Source organism: Phocoena phocoena, chromosome 9 (assembly GCF_963924675.1).
Source record: "Phocoena phocoena chromosome 9, mPhoPho1.1, whole genome shotgun sequence".
Lineage (NCBI taxonomy): Eukaryota > Metazoa > Chordata > Mammalia > Artiodactyla > Phocoenidae > Phocoena > Phocoena phocoena.
The window spans coordinates 24932194-24954577 of NC_089227.1; the positions used below are offsets into that span (position 1 = coordinate 24932194).

The 22384-nt window shown below is 35.7% G+C and overlaps 1 protein-coding gene across 7 annotated transcripts in view; it reads right to left on the reverse strand.

The window, feature by feature from the left end:
• The window catches only part of CACNA2D1 (calcium voltage-gated channel auxiliary subunit alpha2delta 1), a 504876-nt gene that overhangs the window by 42444 nt on the left and 440048 nt on the right, over nucleotides 1-22384 (reverse strand). For 2 of the 7 annotated variants that reach the window (XM_065883782.1, XM_065883779.1), the window contains 7 exons: nucleotides 21952-22023; nucleotides 20626-20697; nucleotides 18018-18079; nucleotides 11212-11288; nucleotides 9903-9923; nucleotides 9174-9234; nucleotides 1344-1441 (listed from right to left, as the gene is read on the reverse strand). In XM_065883782.1, coding sequence (XP_065739854.1) covers nucleotides 1344-1441; nucleotides 9174-9234; nucleotides 9903-9923; nucleotides 11212-11288; nucleotides 18018-18079; nucleotides 20626-20697; nucleotides 21952-22023 — 463 coding nt within the window. Of the gene's footprint in view, nucleotides 1-1343; nucleotides 1442-9173; nucleotides 9235-9902; nucleotides 9924-11211; nucleotides 11289-11674; nucleotides 11678-18017; nucleotides 18080-20625; nucleotides 20698-21951; nucleotides 22024-22384 lie in introns of all 7 variants that reach the window. The other 5 variants (XM_065883784.1, XM_065883781.1, XM_065883783.1 and 2 more) reach the window with 4 other exon arrangements.

The following is a 22384-nucleotide window of genomic DNA, read 5'->3' on the forward strand; positions in this document are numbered from 1 at the left end:
CAAAAATGGGCAGAAGACCTAAATAGACATTTCTCCAAAGAAAATATACAGTCTGCCAACAAACACATGAAAGAATGCTCAACATCATTAATCATTAGAGAAATGCAAATCAAAACTACAATGAGATATCATCTCACACCAGTCAGAATGGCCATCATCAAAAAATCTAGAAACAATAAATGCTGGAGAGGGTGTGGAGAAAAGGGAACCCTCTTGCACTGTTGGTGGGAATGTAAATTGATACAGCCACTATGGAGAACAGTATGGAAGTTCCTTAAAAAACTACAAATAGAACTACCATATGACCCAGCAATCCCACTACTGGGCATATACCCTGAGAAGACCATAATTCAGAAAGAGTCACGTACCAAAATGTTCATTGCAGCTCTATTTAAAATAGCCCGGAGATGGAAACAACCTAAGCGTCCAACATCGGATTAATGGATAAAGAAGGTGTGGCACATATATACAATGGAATATTACTCAGCCATAAAAAGAAACGAAATTGAGCTATTTGTAATGAGGTGGATAGACCTACAGTCTGTCATACAGAGTGAAGTAAGTCAGAAAGAGAAAGACAAATACCGTATGCTAACACATATATATGGAATTTAAGAAAAAAAAATGTCATGAAGAACCTAGGGGTAAGACAGGAATAAAGACACAGACCTACTAGAGAATGGACTTGAGGATATGGGGAGGGGGAAGGGTAAGCTGTGACAAAGCGCGAGAGAGGCATGGACATATATACACTACCAAATGTAACATAGATAGCTAGTGGGAAGCAGCCGCATAGCACAAGGAGATCAACTCGGGGCTTTGTGACTGCCGGGAGGGGTCAGATAGGGAGGGTGGGAGGGAGGGAGGGAGGTGCAAGAGGGAACAGATATGGGAACATATGTATATGTATAAGTGATTCACTTTGTTATAAAGCAGAAACTAACACACCATAAAGCAATTATACTCTAATAGAGATGTAAAGAATAAATAAAATAAAATGTGTTTTCCTTTGCGTAGAGGAAAGAACAATGCAATAAAGAACCTTCAAAAGATCATTCCAAATTCAGTTTCCCAAATTTGAGAGGAACAAGGTAATAAGCATATACTATTTACATCTAACCTTTTGCAAATATTGAATACCTAGATTTGAACATTGGATTTTACTTAATAACAGAATAAAATTTCTGTAATATATTAAAAAAATTAAGGGTCAAATTATTACTATTAAAACTTCAAAAAGTAAATAAATAAACCAGCATACCAACAAACTAAATTGAACCACGATTTGACTACTTTGGATATAACCACAGTGAAGCAATTACTGCAAATTAATGCATACTTACATGATGGGTTGTTTGGAGTTTTTCTATCAATAAGCTCATTAAAATTTAAAAGAAATTCGGTGTTATTATCTGATATTTTAAGATCATTGCAGTAATCTCTGAAAAAAATAGTTTAGGATATTAGGTGTTAAAATCACAACTTGACAAAAATGTACACAGTAAGCATAGGTAGTGAAAACACTTAATTTTTAAACTTTTTACTAGCTGCATGACTTTGCAAGCTGTTGAATTCTGGTTATCTCCATTTCCTCCTCCTTATAATGGAATAATACTTTAAAATCAAGTGGTCAGGATTATATATATTAAATATATTAACCATTTGAACTCTGGACAGAAGTGCCCAATAAGTGTCGGCTTCTGTTACTCCTACTGTACTATTGTCATTTTATGCGGTAGGTTAGCAATTTACATATAGAAATTAAGACTGAGAAATTTAAAGATATATATTTATCAAATATCTACAAAAAACCCATTGTGTTAACGTGTTTTTGAGAAATTACTATTTTAAAAAATCGAGTAAAATAAAGTGGCATTGATTTAGTTATTTGCACATATCTGTAATTACCGACTTAAGAAAAGACACTAATGTCTCTGCATTCAGCTGACTGCAAGATTGTTTTGGCACATGAAAGAAGTAAGTGCTCACACAGATCATCAGTTGGAAAGGAAAATTATTTTAATAATCTTTTCAGATAATTGTGGGTGTTCTTTTTTCTTGAGTAACACACTAAAACTTGATTATTTGCAATTTCTTGATTCGTAATTTGTGCTATGGAATCTGAAACAATACCAATGAACATTTTGTACTCTGTTATATTAAAATTCAATGTACCATCTTACATTTTGAATGAATCTTTTACCCATCATGATTTTTATCACATCATAAATTGGTTACTTGGAAGATATGAATAATGCAGATGTTCTAAACGGTAACATATTTTATTACACAATAATGAAAATTCACATTGATTAATAACATCACTGATCTCACCAGATAAGTCTATAACTATGGGGAAGCTGTCATGCTTACAGTAATGAATATGTAACTTTCCTAAAATTCTAATTTTTGTTTGAAGTTCAGGTTTTGTCATTGGGAACAAATACTTTCAGTTGTTTTCTTCAAAGTAAAAGGCTCACTTAACTAATTTTTGGGAAAATGTCTGCCAAATACCCAAGTCTGAATAACCACAGTTCCTCTGTCATTCATTCTTTCTAGTAAAATGATATCTCATGGAAAAAAAGCAAGAAGCTCCTATTTTAGCTCTCAATTCACACAATTTTTGGAGATAGGCAAGTTACTCTGGTATGCAGTAAAACTTCCTTTTTTTTTTTTTTTTTTTACACAGAGTATTAAAAGACATATACTCATGGGTAAACCTCAGTAAAATTAATAATTCTTACTGCTTTAATCAAGGATATTTTAAAGTGACACTGGCTTTTTCCCCAATGTGGGTGCCTGGCAATGAAGATTACGGTGGCTACCAGTAGTCTTTAGTACCATTGTCTTGATTCCTGATAAGGTATCAGCTCACCATTGCTTTTGTACTGTCACTGCAAATGTCAATACGATGAAAAACACAAATGCCATTTAACATTGTTAGGAAAACAGCTTTGCCCGTGCAGATTCTCTGAAAGAGACTTTGGAACGAACCCCCACAGGGTTCTATACTTTGAGAACTGCTGTCCTAAGTGTTTCGGAAATTAAGAATAAATGTAAGGCAACATAAATATTATAAGAAGATTGCAATTATAATAACTAGGTTAATACAACTAACAGACTGGATAATCAAATAGTCAAGACAAAAATGCAATCAAAAAGTAAACATTTTCAGATGCAAAAAGTAAACATCTAAATACAAAGCTGCAGAGAGGAAAAGAATGTCAGAACTTCAAAAACAAGACTTCTCGGTTCATGGAAAATTTTCGTTTAGAGACAAGGTTTAAAAAGTTTTCATAATACCCATTAAATTATTGACAGAGCTAAAGTTGATTTCTTCCCACAATGCTATGCTTTTTTGGAAATAACACTAGCCTGGAAGTCAAAAGGCCAATTACGTTGAACTAGGATCGCACAGAATTAGAAGCTGATGGGAAGGTTTTAGAAGGATTAAATAGAATGTTTTAGAAGGACTAAATGAAATAATTATTAATAAAATCATTAATAAAACATGGAATTTAAAAATTCCATGTTATTGTCTAGAAGGCATTTCTAAAATTTTCTTTTAATCACTTAATCCTAAAAATACCTTTATCAGAAGGTAATTTAATATTTTAATAGTGAGGAAACTGAGATTCAAAGATGTAAAAAGATTTACCCAAAGGCACCTAACTAGCAAGTGGTCGAGCCCTGAGGGGAAGCCAAGTCTTCAGATCCCTAATTAGTGTTTTAACATAACCTACACTGTGCTTTGAACTTTCACTCTGTGAGCTTTTATACTTACAAAGCTTCAGGCCAAAAGCAGCTTTGACCTCTACCGATAGAAGGCTGTCCGTGTTGTGAGCAGTTAGTTTAGACAACGTCATCATGTTATGTTTTGTTTCTGTTTTGATCCTTGCTGGCTCGCCTGTGCCCAACTCTGAAGGAGTCTAAAGATATTATTGACCTTTTGATGTATCCTAATGGCAAAAGCAGTGAAAGTGCTGAACTACCATTAAGGAGAGTTGTTGAATTAGGACATGAGCAGAAGTGAAAGAATTTAAACAACTGCGACGTGAGAAAACACAACGCTGAATGTTGTGTCAGGGGAATGAGTTCTCCAGTAGTAAGAATGAGCCGGGACAACAGAAAGTCACACACCAGGCAGAGCAGGGTGCCTGTGCACTAGGTAGTAAGTAGCAAGAGCCTGACTGAAATATTTGGGATGTGAATGTACGTCTAGACAGACAGCATCAACATCGGTTGCCTGTTAGCCTAAGGATTGTTCAGCATAGGCCTGGGAGCTTGACAACTGGAGATAATCAGCATTTCTTAAGGTCTCTCCCAAAGGAACCACCCCAGGAAAGTGCATGACAGGCAATAACTGTGGTTACCACCACTGCTGCGTTCCCTCAGGACGTGTGGGATAGACTCTGCTGATAAACTTTCTATGAGGCACTGTTTTTCTAAAAGAGATCAATCTTAGGCATATTGATCATTACTTTTCTAAGGAATTTTTTTTTTTTTCCCCTAAAAAAGATTAAAGTAGCAAGGTGGAGAAACCTCTGGATGGCTTTAAAGGAACAAATTCAATTTCGATTTGCTGAAAATACCTTCAGGGCCTCAAAGCTATATAATCTTTTTTGGTCACTTTGTGTTTCTGACCAAAATGGGATTTGTAACTTAAATGGCTGCAAACTAAAAGATCTTTGGTATTAGAAATTTGGCAAATTATTTATTTCTAGAAAGTCAGTTTGTTCTCATTCTATTCCACGAACTTACATAGGTCATACATCTCAGATTAGCATTGAATTACTGGTGATCACATACTTTTCTTTCTTATTCTAACTTATCTTTGAAGTGCTTTTTCATTTCTGATTATCCAAGAAAGATAGAAAAATTAATCCATGTTGTAGACTTTCATCCCTATGACTGTAATTCTCTTAAAGATAGGAATAATGCTCCACACATCTGTATTCTCCATGCTTTCCTTTCCAGTAGTTTTCAAAATTTAAGGAAATTGCAAAAACCGAGTACTAACTAGGATCAAAGAGTTTAATTATTTAAGAATTAACAAAAATGGTTCTACCTTTAAATTTCATGAGCTTTCTTCTTTAAATTATTTTAAAATAACTGCTTTTTAACATCCTTTATTATTATTATTGGCCGCACCACATGCCTTGCGGGATCTTAGTTCCCCAATCAGGGATTGAACCCGGGCCCATGGCAGTGTGCCAAGTCCTAACCACTGGACCACCAGGAAATTCCCATAACATGTTTTATTAAATAACTATCCCTCCTGCTCTGACCTCTTAATATAACCATCAGTAATAATAAATAAGGGCTTCCCTGGTGGCACAGTGGTTGAGAGTCCGCCTGCCGATGCAGGGAACGCGGGTTCATGCCCCGGTCCGGGAAGATCCCACATGCCGCGGAGTGGCTGGGCCCGTGAGCCATGGCCGCTGAGCCTGCGTGTCCGGAGCTCGTGCTCCGCAACGGGAGAGGCCACAGCAGTGAGAGGCCCGCGTACCGCAAAAAAATAAATAAATAAAATAATAAATAATATTTATTTAAGATCATGTCATACCAAGAGGTATGCTAAATATTCTGCATGCAATATTATCTCACTTAAAGCTTATAAAAACTATACGAGGTAGGTATTATTGTTAGCACCATTTTGCAAGTAAAGAAACTAAGATGCAGAGAATCTGAGTAACACAGCTATGACCATGAAAATCTGGGAAACAGATCCTGAAAGTCTTTCTCTAGAGTTTGCTTCACTGTTTCCCATTAATAACAGTGACAAAAACATATGCTGGATATTCTATGCTACATAAACGTCTCCCTTTTCTCACCAATTTTTTCTTTATCCCAATTTTCTATCAGTTTACTTTCCACAAATCTTTGAATACACATCCAATGCTCATGTTTCCAGGAAATGTTCCCTACAAAACTATTTTACTCAGCTGTACTAGACATTCTTTTGAGATTCCCTAACTAAGTATTTGCATATTCAGTGTAGATATTTATACCTTAGAGTAGCAAGGAAACAGATTCAAATCCCGTATTATTTAACATCTCTAAAACTGTTTCCGGATCTGTGAAATAGGATAATATATAACACTAATTTATTATAGAGCTCTTTTGAGGGGTAAATATAATCAAATCATACATGTAAATCATACATGTAAAAGGCTTAACACATGTTAACTGGGGTGAACACTCATTGTTTCTCCCACAAGCTACAACATTTCTTCCCTCCTCTGCTATTTGCTCCTTCCCCGAACACACAGGTGAATTCTAGTCTTCCAGCCAGTCATATTGATATTGAACGTGACAGGCCACAGAAATGATCCATATGCTAATCCTTGCTGAACTATAACAAAATCCACTGTCTATGAATTGGGAATTGAGATTGAGAGATATATTTATCTTCTCTGGGAATTCCTGGACGTTTACCATGCTCGAAGGGAGAGTCTCATCAACACAGGGCACCCAGTATCTCAACCTCTTCTCACCCCTGTGCTACAGTAATATTCTGCTTTCCAGCTAAAACTAGTTTTAGCAGTGGCCCAAAGTAACTTGTATCAAAAAATTGCTAGTAAGATTGTAGGTATTATAATAATATGATTTTAAAAATACTTTTCATACATTTATAGATTCTCCAGTCGTCAACTATTTATGAGGCCTCCACTGTGTGCCAATCAGTAGATTTGATGTTGAGTATTGAATGGTAAGTCCAACAGATGCCGTCATGTCTGTGTTGGGGAAAATAAAATGAAATGTGGCCAGTACTCTAGTACGGGAAATACAGGATTCTATGAAGCAGTCAGCAAGGATGTCTAATCCAGTGATGATGGGAAAGAAATTCCCAGATCAAGGAGCTTTGAAGTTGGAGTTTGGGAAGGACTGGAGGTGTGTGTGTTCAATCCAAAATAGAAAAGAAAATTAGTGGATGAAAAGCAGTAAGGAGGAAAAAACAATGCATTTTAGGAAATAAGAAAAGTTTAGTGTGGCTAGACTTTAAAGCAGAGGTTGACAGACTGTTTCTTAAAGGGCAAGAGAGTAAATGATTCAGGCTCTATGGGTTAAAAGGTCTAGGCCACAACCCCTCGGCTCTGCCTTTGTAGTGAAAGCAGCCACAGGCAATACGTCAACAAATGCCTGCGGCTGTGTTCTAATAAAACTTTACGTATAAAGTTTTATACGTAAAACTGCAGGCTGTAGCTTGTCAGCCCCCGATTTAGAGTATAGGGAACCACACTGGTAAACTGGGACCTAGTGACAGAAGATTTGAAAGCTTTCCTATACAGTATCGATTATCATGGGGATAATACGAAGCCACTGGTTAGTATTTAACAGATGAGAAACATAATGTTATTGAAAGTTTAGAGACTCGCTCTGCTTACAGAAAGGAGACAGAAATTGGAAGTAAGGGAGAAATACTGGAGGCAGGGAGATCAATTAAGAGGCAGCCTTAGTAGTTTAAGTGAGGAAGGCACTAGCCTGAACTAGAACAAAGGCAGCAGAGTTTGACAGACATACCTGATACTCATAAGATCAATTCTATGGGGCAAGACTTGTTGATCGACCAGAAGTTCCACATAAAGGAAAGGGAGCAAAGACATCTATCAGGTTTCAAGACTGGGTATTTGGGGAGAACAGTATTTTTGTCACTGAGGCAACACAGAAAGAAGAGTTTTCCAAAGAGGACAAATGTTCAGGAGATCATGAATTGGAGCACCTTGAAGAGAGATTCCTATTAGGCTCCATAAACATGAAGTCTCATATTAAAATATGTAGGGTAGACATAAAGTCTGGAAATATATTGTTTGATCTTATATTATAATGTAAGGTCAATAAACCACACAGTATGCCTATTTTGTTTCTAGATGTTACCAACATCCTGTAGATTTGGGAGCCATCACCCCAAACTGTAGACACAGAATAGTGGGCGTCTGTGCTATGTCTGTAGACTCAAAATAGGAAGATAAGAGAGCCCAGGCCAGCAGCTTCATATGAGTGATGTGCACAAGAAGGGAAGCTCATGAAAGAGACTGAATATGCAGCCAGGGAGGGAGGAAGAAAACCAGAAAAGTATGTCATTAAGCAAGAGGAGGCAGAATGTCAAAGCGTGGGATCAGCAGTGTCCAAGCCTGAAGGCAGTTCAAGCAGGAACACTGCTTGAGGGCAGAGTCACTCACAAAGCCAGAAATATGCTTAGTTAACAGAGATTTCTCAAAAAGTTATATATATTCCCTACTTTCAATAAGAACCAAAAATTCAGATAGTCTTATGCAGAAACAGAAAGAATAACTGAGACCAGTTGTTAGGAGCCTTCTTAGAGCAATTTCTTTAAGAAGGAAAAATTGTGAGAATTGGATACTATAAGCTTCTGAATCTATTTTATTCAGTAGCCTAGGGTAATAGGACTTCTGTTGATTTGTCTTATTACATGTGTCTGATGGAGAGTGGGAGTCAAAAACTAAGGAAAGAAATAGAAATAAAGAATAATCTTGGATCCTTGAATGGAGTTTCAAATAATTATAAGAAAATAGAGGTAGAGGTGAAGATGTATATTAGAGCTACGGAAGGGGGATTATAAGCGAGAGAAGTAAAATTGGTTAGGAGGAAAGAATGCTAATCTTAAAAATTATGTGAGAAAATCTCACTGTATTAAAATATATTTCCCAAAAACTTCGGTTAAAAAAAATCAATGATGTTGTCATTCTATGAGGCATACACATTCTTGTGTATATGTACACATATATGTATATATCTGTACATATCTATGCATATCTATCTCAGTGTGTGTGTGTGTGTGTGTGTGTGTGTGTGTGTGTAGAGACAGAAAGTGAGTGAGAGTTTGTATGTGTATACATAGTCACAAATGCAAATTCACAACTCTTCGTTTTTCTTGGATATACTGTTGGTTCCAACAAAAGCAAAACCTCCATCTGTCCTATTCACCGCTGTATCCCCAAGTCAGCGTATTCTTTAGCACACAGTAGCTAAGTACCTGAATGAGTAAATGAATGAAAGAACAGCATTCTCTTTCAGTTTTAAAGTTATTGTTTCCTTTGGTTCCATAATTTGGCATGGCATAATCCACAGCAGTCTTGACCCCAGCTCAGACCTGTTCTTGAAGCCCTACATATCCACAATGAGCTATAAAAAAAGAAAACAAAACCTACCTTGGTGCTATGAATGTATAGCCAGATTCTTCAAAATTATCCGGCTTCAATGTTTCTGAATCTGCAAAGATAATGTTACAGGGTTAGACAAACCGGAATATGCATCCTGAGATTTGATGTCAATAGGAAGGCATTAGAAAAATAACCTTACACGGAAAAATAAAAACAGACTATTTCCATCCTAAACTGAAACACATGAATGAATATAAAGATCCCCAATACTTTACAGTAATAAAATCAATTTTAATTTCATAACATGGATTACAACAGTTATATCAAAGACAATGTTAGGTCTATAATTTTCCCATTTACTAACTAACCCTACTATAACCAAGATATCCTTTAAAAAGTGACTTTTGTCAATGTTACACCAGGGGTATTTATTTAAAATGTCAAATATTTTACCAATATCATGATAAAGAAAATGATTTTAATAAACCCATTAATGCCTTTAGTGAATTAATAGCATTCTTCATATTAGTATGAATTAGAAAGTGCAAGGATAAAAACACACAAGTATTTAAGAAAAAAAACAGAAAGTGAAATAGGTTACGCATATAAACACAGGCATATTCTTTCCCCCTTTTTTGCCGCTAAGGTCTAAGTGATCATGGAGGAAAATCTAGCAAATGAGAAGCACAGAGGATAGTATCCAATAGGAATGGAAATATCAGTGTAAATGTCAAGTGTACTAAACAAAAAGAAATTGAGCAACAAGAAAATACTTGCCCTTCATTCTGCCCTTTTTTGCTGGGAAAATCCATCAGAAAGAGAAAGCAGGGAAACAAAAAAAAAAGAGGGTAAAAGCAAAGGGGGGTCACAAACAATATTTTATTCAATGACTTTCTTGAATAAAAATATTGTGCATAGATCAAAGGTTTACTTATGTACAGCTGTAGTCTGCAAGAAAAGACACATATTTTTGAAGACTGGAAAATATGTCCTGTCAATTACTACTAGAGCACCCTCTCTGTACTGTGGTTATTTCAGGGGTCTGTTTTGCAAAGTGGCTAACGCAAGTGCAATACCAATGATGCTAGCCTATAAACAGAAGCATTTACCAATCATCAAAGACCCACTAGGCACCCCCTCATTTATCAAGTGAAGAACTAGCTCATGCAAAGTTGGTGGCTGTTAAAAGACCATCATATCTATCTATGAAGTGAAAGTGGAAATATAAAGGTCTAAATTACCACAATGTGCAATGAGAATCAGGACTGCAGAGACCAAAAAAGAACTGACAGAGAAAGGAAAGAAACTGTAGTTCATGTACAGTCAGAGGTAAAAGGTATATACATATATATATGCGTATATATTTTTTACTTTATTGTAACGGACAAAATTTAGGTGGTTAGGAATAATTGAGTGATATGCAAAGGATATGATGGTCATTTTACTTTACTGAAGCTAGTCACCCAAAACAAAATAAAGATTAATAATGACTTGAAATATGCACTAGTGTTAATAATTACTCCACATTCCAAATGACGCTTAAAAAAACCCCCAAACTGATCCATTTGAGTTACTGAAAACATTAATTTGGATAATTAGAAGAAAGTTGATTGCCAAACCAAAGCCAAAGACCAGTAAAATTTAATTTATTCCAACAAAGTCGACGATGTGGAGCATAATATCATTCTTGCCAAATGCAAAAAAAAAAAAAAAGAAAAGAAAAACTTTACTACTACCAGCAGAGTGCCATGAGTAGAGACTGTGTGAAACATTTTGTGCCAGCTAGCAGACCCTTAAAACAATAGCAACAGAGGACACAGCGCTGCAATGATTCTATGAGCACAAAGCAAGGCAGGGGAGGGTGGTAGGGACTGCCAGTGAGACTGGAGTACCTGCTCATATTCTATCCATGTAGAATACTTCTTGTTCCTTGCATGTTTGGAATGGGTTAGAATCATTGCTGCTGATTTGGTAATAACACCCACTAAAATGTATAAGCCTTGGGTATTCCAAATTCTAGACGTATTTAAACCTCTGGCACTAGGAGATAACAAACAGACCCTGAAGTCGCTTTCACAGTACTTACATCTGGCCTGAGTTATTGTCTCTTCTATTTTGGCTTTTATATAGTAAAAACTGTAGGTTGGTAAAACCAAGGCCAAACTGCAATAGAAACAAGAGAAGCATAAACACAAACAAACAAAAATGAAACATAACTTAAAGAAAAAAGACACATCAAGTTCATGGAAAATCCGAAGATCTTCCTCGTGGGAAGGAAAAGACATATTACTTTGACAGGAAATGCTTTCACCAAATAGGGTACTTAATTTGGTCTTGCCATCCAGCTCTCTACACTGTAGAGAATCAGAAGAGACACATGGAAAGTAAGCTACAAAATGTGCCCATAAATCAGCTGAAGAAGAAATGTCATGGATACTGTATTTTCAGAAAACTATATTAAAATACTCTGTGGACAAAAATAGAAGAATACTAGGGCTACGTTTAAGCAAAGTAATTATATCCTGCCAATTGGCTATCTCCTCCCTAACGAACTATACATAATGTTACAATGCTTGCTAGCAAATGTACACTACTCAAAATTACAAATGAAAGAAGTAGTATTATCATTACTAATTACACAATGCATAAAATCATCTGAAATAGTCTCTTTTGAGGGGTTAAATACCTAATATTGTACAACTCTTTTCTAGGCCATTTCCCCCATGTCTTTTGGAAGGGAAATTCAGGTTCCTTTCTAGCACTTGCTCATCCCATTGGTTCTTACCCAACAGTGTAACTGTATTTATTTCAAGTTCATTTGGCAGATTGCTGTTAGGCACAGTAGGAAAAACATCTTGACTTTAATAGTTTACAAGAGCCATGGGCTACTCTAGTCCCATGGTACATGTACACACTGGAGGAAAGCTCCAGTGCAAATCTTAAGCCAAATTCTGAACATCTTAGGCGCAAGGACTGTCAAACAAGCCCGTCATCCAACCCTGTCTTAATATGACTGTACAAACTAAAAAGCTGACAGGCAGGTAACCGCACTCATTTTGAAGCTGACAATTAATAAAACACACAAAATATTGGAATTGTTAAAAGATATCAGAATATGATGCACTCTCCCGTAACAACTGCATATGTGTAATTCCTCTACTCTCACGATGGCTGATACACGTGTGCAGAACATAACTAATTATTCCACATCCATACTCACAGTTGCAAATGGTCTCTGCTATCCTTTGAATACAGAAGGAAACTAACAAACTAATGCCAAAAATGAGGTTATCTCTAAGATTTCCAATGCAACTATTATTAAAAAACGACGCTTAATTAATGTGAGCAATTTATTCAGCATTCATTTTTACAATTTAACCCCAAATTTAGCAATGCACAGAAAAAATGTGTGCATTTCTAGGCTTCTGAGTATTTCTAGGCATTTGCAGAAGATCTTCTTTTAAATCACTCAAGCCTCATGTTTCCCAGGCTTTGAGGATGGATGTCCAAAGTGTAATGCTGTTATACATTTTTTATGAGCAATATAGAACAGGACAAAATATAAAATGTCAGGTTTTTCTTCTTATGAATATATGCTAAAAATTCACTCTATGAAGAGGAAAAATGCAAGGGCTTATTTGCTACAATTTAATTATGCAGTTAAGATAGCAAAATAAGTGGATGCTTGTTACCTCCAATTCCCAAATCTTTCTCCATCATTAAGTAATTCATAAACTTTCCTTATGGGAAAAGGTCAGAGAAATAAAATGTTATGTAGATTTGATGAAAATCTCCACATTCATTTTAAAGGTAACTTCCTTTAAGGGGAGGCAGAGATTAAAATTAAAATAAGCAGTGCAATTAGTCTGAAAGCAAGATGACCTTGCATGATTCACTCGCCATTTATAAAATGTAGAGCAGAATTAGTGAGCATTTGAAGACTGTCTCCCACAAATGCCTCTCAAGGGAAATTAGGACATTTTTATTGCCCTATCAGCATTTATTGCTAAGAGAAACTTCAAATTAAGACCGATAACATTACATCATGTGGCTGCTACAGTGTCACACTGTAAGCTTGGGTTACCTCTCATGTACCATAAAAAACAGTGTGGAAACCCATGAGGAACACAATAGACATTTTAAAACTGACATATCGAATATACATTTTATTGGCCTGCAAGTCTCAGGTTGCTATTAATAGCTATACTTTATTTTATAGAAAAATATGGTTACACATAATTTAATGATTTTTTTTCTTCAGGCAACAGTTATTTCTTCAACCTATAGCAGATAAGCTCTTCAATCAAGATTCTGAGTCAAGGATGCTGCCATATGCAGTGTTTGCTGTCTCTCTCATAAAACCAACAAATCAAGTCTGCTTTATTTTCTCCCAGGGATAAAAGTCTAATAAAGCCAGTGGCCACCAGATGGATGGTAGAGCCCATGCAATATTTTTGTGACTTCCATAAACATGGTTAACTTAGTTAAATGGATTATAACACACTTTTCAACTCATTTATATCACCATAAAAATCAAACTCTTCATTAAAAAAAGAGGACATTCTGTTAAAATAACTACTATATTTCAAAATATGTTATATCAAGTTATATCAAGGCTTAAGGAGACAGAAATCACTAAGTGAAATTTGATACCTAATTCATTAAATAAAAACACTGCCATTTTTTCCCTTCAATTTAGATGTAATATGTTTTCTAGCTTCTTATTTGTGGATTTATTTGTACGGAGATTCAGGGGAGTACTTACAATGGAAATAGATTTAATCTGGCTCTGAGTTGTAGATTTGTGAAGAGAATGTGTGAAGGAAACATGCAAAGGTGTGAAGTTAGGGCTTGTTCAGAGAACAGTGGTTCGTATGGGTAGTGCAGTGCAGTGGGCGAAACGACAGGGCAGACAGGTCAGGCTAGAAATGTGTGATGTGAATTTCAGACTTGGAATCCAAACTTGGATAAAAATGGAAAGAGACTAAAGTTTTGTGAACAAGGAGAGACGTACTCAGAACTGGAGAAAAGAACATCAATCTGGCCACCTGTATTACAACTTGGTGTGTGAGGGAAAGGGGATGAACGCAGGAGACATTTGTGAGACTATTAAAAACATATTTAAGTAAGGTACAGTAAGAATTTAAAATTCCCCCAGAGTATAATTATGACTGCAGTAGGACCAACCATCAGACTGACTCACCGTCAGGGTCAAAAAGAAATGGTTTTTCTAACTTAGAATTTGTTTGTCTAAGAAACAAAGGCAGAGAGCACTTTCCCACATGTGCATCCAACATTTCCTTTTATCATGAAATCATCGCTAACGAGACAGGGCTCCCAGATTTCCTGTTGGCTGTCACACCTTCTGACAAGTTTATCCAAAAAAATGAAAGGTGGTAATAACCATGGAAACGGAAAGAAAAATAATTACTTATGTATGTACATAAAGACTGTATATGCGTAAAGAGATGCCTAATAGAAATGAGAGAGAGAAATCAAGAGACACAAGTAAAATAAACATTCATTCTGGTGTCATTCAGTAGGTTCAAAATTATGTCAAAAACTGGAAAACTGGAGAAAGACTGGCAGGTAGTGTCTCATGACATTGGTAACCGTGTGCCCCTCTTCTAGACCTAGTCTGCATGCCATGCTAGCAACCCACTACTAGGGGAATCCCCAGCACTCTAGGCTCCCCTGAAAAGTTATGTGTATGTTCTGGGGCAGAGGGCGGAGGAGGGTTGTTTCGTTTTATTAGGAAAAGAACAGTTGAGTCCACCACAGCCTATTAAGTAGGCTACATATTAACTGTATATTAATATGTAGTTAAAGAGGCCCTCATATTTGAGTATTGCAGTGGAAGTTTGGAAACTATTATTTGGATTTGACAGAATGAGACAAATTGAAAATCTAACTATTTAACTGTGTAAATATTTACAGAATGTCTACTGTGTGCCACTGACTTATGAGCTGAGGATTCAAAAATAAATGAAGCAGGCAACAATCTTAGAATCTCAGAGTCCAACAATCTCAGAACGTTGCCCTCTTAGAACTTATAGTGAAGGAAGACAAACAACAAACAGTAGAAATAAATTTCTTTATATATGCTTCATATATATGTGTGGGTATGTGCATATACACATATATAATATCAAATGATAATGAGGCACTTTACATTTTAGGTAGGATTATTGGGGAAGGCCTTATTGAGGCGACAAAAAAGTAAGTGAAGGTGTGAAGATGGAGTAAGCATGTGAATACCTGGGGAAAATTCATCCTAGGCAGAAATAACTTCGGGTGCAAAGGTCCTGAGGCAGAATGGTCCCGGGTTTATGAGGACTAGCAAGGAGGATAGTGTAGCTCTAACATGAAGGTGGTTCAGTGGAGAACGTGAGAAGGTAACTTCAGAGAACTGATGATAACTTAGGTCAGATGCTGTAAGTCCTCTCTAATGGTCATGACAAACTTCGGATTTTATAGAGATTAAGATAGCAAATTATTGGAGAATTTTGACTAGAGAAATGAAACAATATAACTCAAGTATTAATAATATCACTCTTGTTATTGTGTTGTGAATAGAAATAGAGATAGGAGATGGAGATATAGATGCAAGTCGTTATGTGGTAGAAGGTCTCTTCTGATTGCTTCCTATTTCACTGAGAAAAACAGAAGTAAAGACATCACCTGAGAGAAAAATGGATGGGAAAGAGACGGGTTTGAGGAGTGAAGAGAGGCTATCAAAAGTCATCTAGAAGCATCCTAAATTTACTGGACTACTGAGATCAGCAGGCACTACTGAAGTACACTTAAGGTTAAAGGTCCTGAATTTTGGATGTCACCAGTCAAGGAATATTTTATTTCTCCCGTTTGTAGCTGTGTGGGTGCAGTGTGGTGTTGGTAATAATTTAACCAGGATTGGGACTGGTCAAACTACTGTTTGCCAAACCTAAGTATGATGTAGGAGTTGATGGTATGTGTAAGAGAGTGAATGTAGTAAGCCCCAAAGAATTTATGTTGAATAAAGAGGGGTACAAGGACGTGAGGAAGGCAAGGACAGTGAAAGGTCGAAGGGGTTGATCGATTTCAGGTCTCAATTGAGTCAAAGGATTGTTGCAGTTGGACTATTAGAAGGAGGGGCTGGAAAGCTAAAATGTATTACTCTGAGAGTTGGATAAAAAAAAAATCTCAAATTAAGATTATGTAGGACTTGCAGTCTTAATGTTAGAGTTGTAAAACATGACCTTGGAGTAGGTAGCTAAGATAGGGGAATGACAAGATCATCAGAGGGGAGGAGATTAAAAAAAAAAAAAGAGAGTCCAGGCACCAGAAAAATCATCTACGTCACTGGTATTTAAAGTGTGTCAAGGGACCTGGCCCACTTGCAAACTATCTATTACCAGCTCATGATTAATTAAGCATAGAAAGTGAGAGTAAGCATTTAGAATTTTATAACAATTTGACACATGAATTTCATGTCTATGAAATGTAATAAACATTTTTTTTCCACTTGAGTTTTCATCTCTTTTAGTTTATTTTAGTAAACAATTTTCGTTTTATTTTATATAAGCGTGGGTATGTCTCAAATATTTTGAGAAACACTGATCCATGTGAATGGAGGAGAGGGTGGCAACCACACAGAAACTGATATCTTACAGGAACCAGAGGGAGATGACTGTTCAAAGGGAAGAATGGTGCGCGGTGTGGTCCGGTGACATGAGATCCAAAGATGGAAGGTGTTAGGGAGAGGAGGAAGAGAGAATAAGTAATAAGAAGGACATTTTCGTAACAGCCTCAGTATTATGAGGCTGTATGAAGCAGGACCACAGGGAAAGCAGTGACCTTAGAGCAAACAGAACAAAAAATGCTCAGCAAGGGCTTCCCTGGTGGCGCAGTGGTTGAGAGTCCGCCTGCCGATGCAGGGGACACGGGTTCGTGCCCCAGTCCGGGAAGATCCCACGTGCCACGGAGTGGCTGGGCCCGTGAGCCATGGCCACTGAGCCTGCGTGTCCGGAGCCTGTGCTCCGCAGTGGGAGAGGCCACAGCAGTGAGAGGCCCGCGTACCGCAAAAAAAAAAAAAAAAAAAAAATGCTCAGCAAGTGCTGAAGAATTTCCAAGAAATTTTAGGGTATTAGTCTGTCCAATTTTCCAAGGTCCAGTCAATTGAAGGGATCAGGATATTACAGAATTTCTACTCATGGGATTAAATTATATCAATTGAGCATTTTATATAAGATTATACTATGATGTAATAAGTTTCATTTTTAAGTTAATTTGCTACCTAAATGTAAGGAATGTAAACTGAATGACAATTTAAATGAGGAGGTCAGTGGAGGTGATGACCACAAAGTAATAAATGTCAACATTTATTATTACTAACATAAATATATAAAACACCAAATATGTGTATATCATACAAGTTTTCATTTCTAAATTTTATATTTCTAGCTTTTCCCATCTTTCTCATTTTGAAAATCAGAATGTATAACTTTAATGCATTTTAATGTTGGAAAGGATAACATTTCTATTTTAATTATATTGAAAATAGCTTATGAGTATGTAAAGACAACATTCATCCACTGGAAAAATGGCTACTTAAAAATAGGTGAGGGCTTCCCTGGTGGCGCAGTGGTTGAGAGTCCGCCTGCCGATGCAGGGGTCATGGGTTCGTGCCCCAGTCCGGAGAGATCCCACATGCTGCGGAGTGGCTGGGCCCGTGAGCGGCCTCTGAGCCTGCGCGTCCGGAGCCTGTGCTCCGCAACGGGAGAGGCCACAACAGTGAGAGGCCCGCGTACCGCAAAAATAAATAAATAAATAAATAAATAAAAAATAAAAATAGGTGAAAGGCACTGAACATTCTTTTATACAGCACACATAGAAATAAATAAGGTTAATTACCTGTAATCTGTGCCATTGACAGGGGTCCATGTATACGTCCTGTTTCCTTTGTCTATATACCTCTAAAAAAAAAAGAGTTGGACATGGTTATCATCACTTTTCATTTGAAGTGAATTTATATGAAGAACAGAATGCTAGGCTCTATTTATAAATTCAGTCACCATTCAATACCTTCTTCACAAATATCTGATCTATACTATTCTACAATTATTTATTCTGTTATGAGGTGTGTGTGTGTGTAAAGCAACATTTTAGGGAAAAAAATACCCACATAATAAATTTTAAGGACGTTTAAGTGCAAAATCTTAGTAATTTATGCCAAATTATTAACCTCAAAACTTTAAAAACATTTCCTGAAAAATACATTTTAATATTGAAACAGGACTGAAATAACAGATAATGCTCAGATATTTCCATAGTAGGGTATGTTGAAGAGAAATTGATAATATCAGGAAATTAGCGCACTGTGTCTAGACCCAAATGTATGGTTAGCACATTACTGTTCTTATTAAGCCATTATTATAGTACGTATCTATTATAAGAGACTAATTACTTAGTATCACTGAAGGTTAGAAAGACAACTATATCCACTAGGGTAAGGAAGTAAGAGCTAAATAACTTCATGGATATTGAATCTTTCTTATGGAGCTACCGAACAGTAGTAAAGAAATGATCATTACTTCTTCCATTAGGTATGGTGATGACACATATGTATCTTTTAGCATTTTTAGTTATCACCAGCTTCATCATCCTCATCAGAACAATAATATTCACTGAATATAACTTGGTTTGGGGCAATATCTAGGCATTTTACAGTCATTGTATCATTTAATCAACTCCCTGGAGTAAATGAAATACTGTTCTTTTCCACAAGTTACTGATGAAGAAATGAGGACTTTAGTCAGCAGGATGAAGGAGAATGTATGATGTCAAGTTCATTTTATAACAACTACACAGTGTTGCTTCTATACATCAAATATCCCCATGGCTTTACTGAGGTGTGTGGAGGATGGGGGGAGGGAGGGCAGGAAGTGCTCAGGAAATTTTTGGACTCCTAAAATTCATTAAAAAATTAAAAGAAATAATGTTTACATATTTATTAATACTCATAAAAAACCATGGCAAACTAGTATTGTTCAGCAAGTTATAAAAAACAGAATATCAAAAACTGTGTTGGATTAGAGAAATAAGCATACAAAACACTACTTTCTTCGATATTATTAATAGGAAAAGTCTATGGGTGGATATTGGTCAAAAAGAAGAATTTAAAGTGAATTGAAGGAAAGAAATATCAAAGTGACTGAATAAAGACAAAATTGATTTGTAAGTTGAAAAAAGAACGTGCAGGTCCCAGAGTTCTTGCTGGCAGAACAAGACGGAGAAGCTGGCAGAACTGCTGAATGGTTTACATCTTTCCTCTGAAAAGTGAAGTGGTAAACAGCACACGTAAAGTCTAAGTAAACAGAGTTGACATTTCAACAAAGACTGACGCTGGTATATACCTCCCCTTGGGTTCTGATAATAGGGACTCCTGATGATATTAAAATTAGAAAAGGCACGTGTTAATGAAGTACTGTATTTAGATACTAGCTCCATCTTAGGGAAAGCTCTGCTGAGAAATTCAGGAGAAATGTTACACTTAAAAGGGATGAGCTTGTGAGGAAACGGACATAAATTATACATAAAAGCTTAAATTTAATTTCCAGGCTCAAAAGCTTGGGAGTTCTACACATTTTTCAAATCCTCAAACATACGAATGTGTATTTATTCCACATGTGACTGATAATGAATAGACACACTTCTCATATAGACGGAGTTTTTCCACGTCAACATAAAACAATACAAGTGTTACATAGCTGTACCCGTGATTTTATGGCAGTAGCTGTGTTATCTTTGGATTTAATTTCAGGTTTAAATTCAGGGAAATAGTGCTTAAATAGTAAAAGAAGATAAATGAAGCCAGAAACAAGAAACAAACAAAAAATATATGGAACTCAACAATTAGAACATCTGCATGCACAAACCATACAAAACATACAGCTCTTAAATATTAACTTCAAATTTGTATGACTGAAATGGCCTAAAAGAACATGGCAAACATTATATTGTGTATTCTATTTCTTATACTGGTAAAAAAATAAATGGAGACATAAATATAATTTTCAATAACCAACAAGGACCTACTGTATAGCACAGGGAATTATATTCAATATTATGTAATAAACTTTGGGGAAAAGAATCTGAAAAAGAATATATATGTATGTGTGTATATATATGTATGTATAACTGAATCGTTGTGCTGTATACCTTAAACTTACATGATATTGTAAATCAACTATACATCAATTAAAAAAATTAAAAAATATAATTTTCAAGAACATATTGTAAATGATAGAAGAATACATCAAGAAATCTAAAGCAACATTTTATAGAAATTTCAGAGTTAAAAATCTTATTAAAAATGTCCCTCCAGCAAAGAGTGCCTTAAACAATTTTTCTTTTCTAGAAATGTCCCTTTTTATGAATAAATATTGCTTTACCACTAATATCAATCATCATTATTAATATACACATTTTAATTTAAGAATAAACCTGACTTAATTCTTACCTCATCTTGAGATTTAACCAGGGTTCTGAATGTTTTTTCTCCGCTTTCTCCATCTATCATTTTATTTCGAATCTAAGGGAAATTGAAACAACTACTTTATAGCAGATACTAAATTGACCTACTGAAGTGTGGAAATATTCTTTTAAAAGTTACCACATCATTATTTTACATTATCTTAAAATGATAAAAACATTCTTAATGAAATATTTTCAACCAGTCATTAATTTTTGAAATGTAATTAATAAAAGTGTTCAATTACTTTATGGGATTGATGGAGGGGAAACTGAGACTTGAGAGGTTAAATACAATTACAGTTACTCAGTGGTATGAGAGTCCAGAAACCAAGCTCTTCAACATTACATGATCCTACTTTATGCTGTCAAAATACTTTACAACAAATATTCATTATTTACCTAAAACATCCCAGCACTATGCCTCAGTCTAAGGTAACTATGATAAATAGATTCTCTTTTTCTACATTGAGGGAGTAAGGTTGTAAAGTGTGTAAAGCAAGTACAAATTAAAACACACTGTGACAAACTGTAAAAGAAATACGGTGGCCTTTGAATAGATAAGAGAAGGAGTTAGTTCATCTGAAAGAATCTTAAAAATCTCTGCTCTGGCGTGCAAGAGCCAGGTTCAAATCCTGGTTCTGCTACTTACTAGCTGAGTAACTGGAGATAAGCTATTTAACCTCCTGTACCTCAAACAGATCATCAGTACAACAGATATAATAATAATAACAATAACAATGTACCTACTCAAAGGCTCTTGAGAATCCATGACTGACACATGTCATGTACTCAATAAATGTTATTATTAATGATTATCCCTATTATTATGGAAGGACCTCTCGGAGGAAGTTCTTGCAATTTTGGTTTTGAAATAAAATAGAAACTTTCTGAGTACAGAGTACTAAGACAAACATGGCAGCTTCTTTCATCATGTTGCTTACTGGGTGGTTGGATGATTAAATTCCCTGCAACTTTTCTTTCAACTCTATGGCAACGTCCCCCTCTCTATGTTTTTTATTGAAATTTACAAGTTACATTTGTATCGAAATACTGAAAATAACTCTACCTGTGGAAGGAGAAAGAAAAACACTAAGGTCACACCCAATTTAAAATATTTATTCCTTTTCATATGATCTTTCGGATGAGAGAGCCCAGGATCTAGAAATTTTTAAAGATAAAAAGCATTCATCTTTGTGTGTATAGCACCTAAGACAGAACCAACACAATGAAGCTGCTCAACAGATCCCTGTGGACTGGAAGGACACCAGCATCTGACCTGAGGGTGCTGTTCAAGCTGACTGATTGCACTCACCTCCACTTTAATATCATTCTCTAATTCTGCATCAAGGAAATCCAAAGTTACTGGCTCCTGAGATTTGGGGTTCTACACAGAAAATAGTAATTAAGCATATATGACATTGTAAAATGATGCTGTATATAGAATAACTCAATAGATATTTAAATATGAAATTAATTCCATAAAAGTTACTTACCTAAGGTACCTTAAAAAGTTGACAAAATAATTATATAAAGGTATATTCTTTCATATATATTTAAAAATAATAATAAGTAGGCTAGGGATTTGAGCTTTAAGTATAGCAGACAAATTTTAATTGATAACCAACTGAAGAGTTTTGAGTCCTGTGTTAGGTAGGACATTTATAATCACAAATTCTGTGGCAATATGACTTTTGAAGATCCACTTACAGATTTTATCTTTAATTGGGATGTGAAAGGAGCAAAAT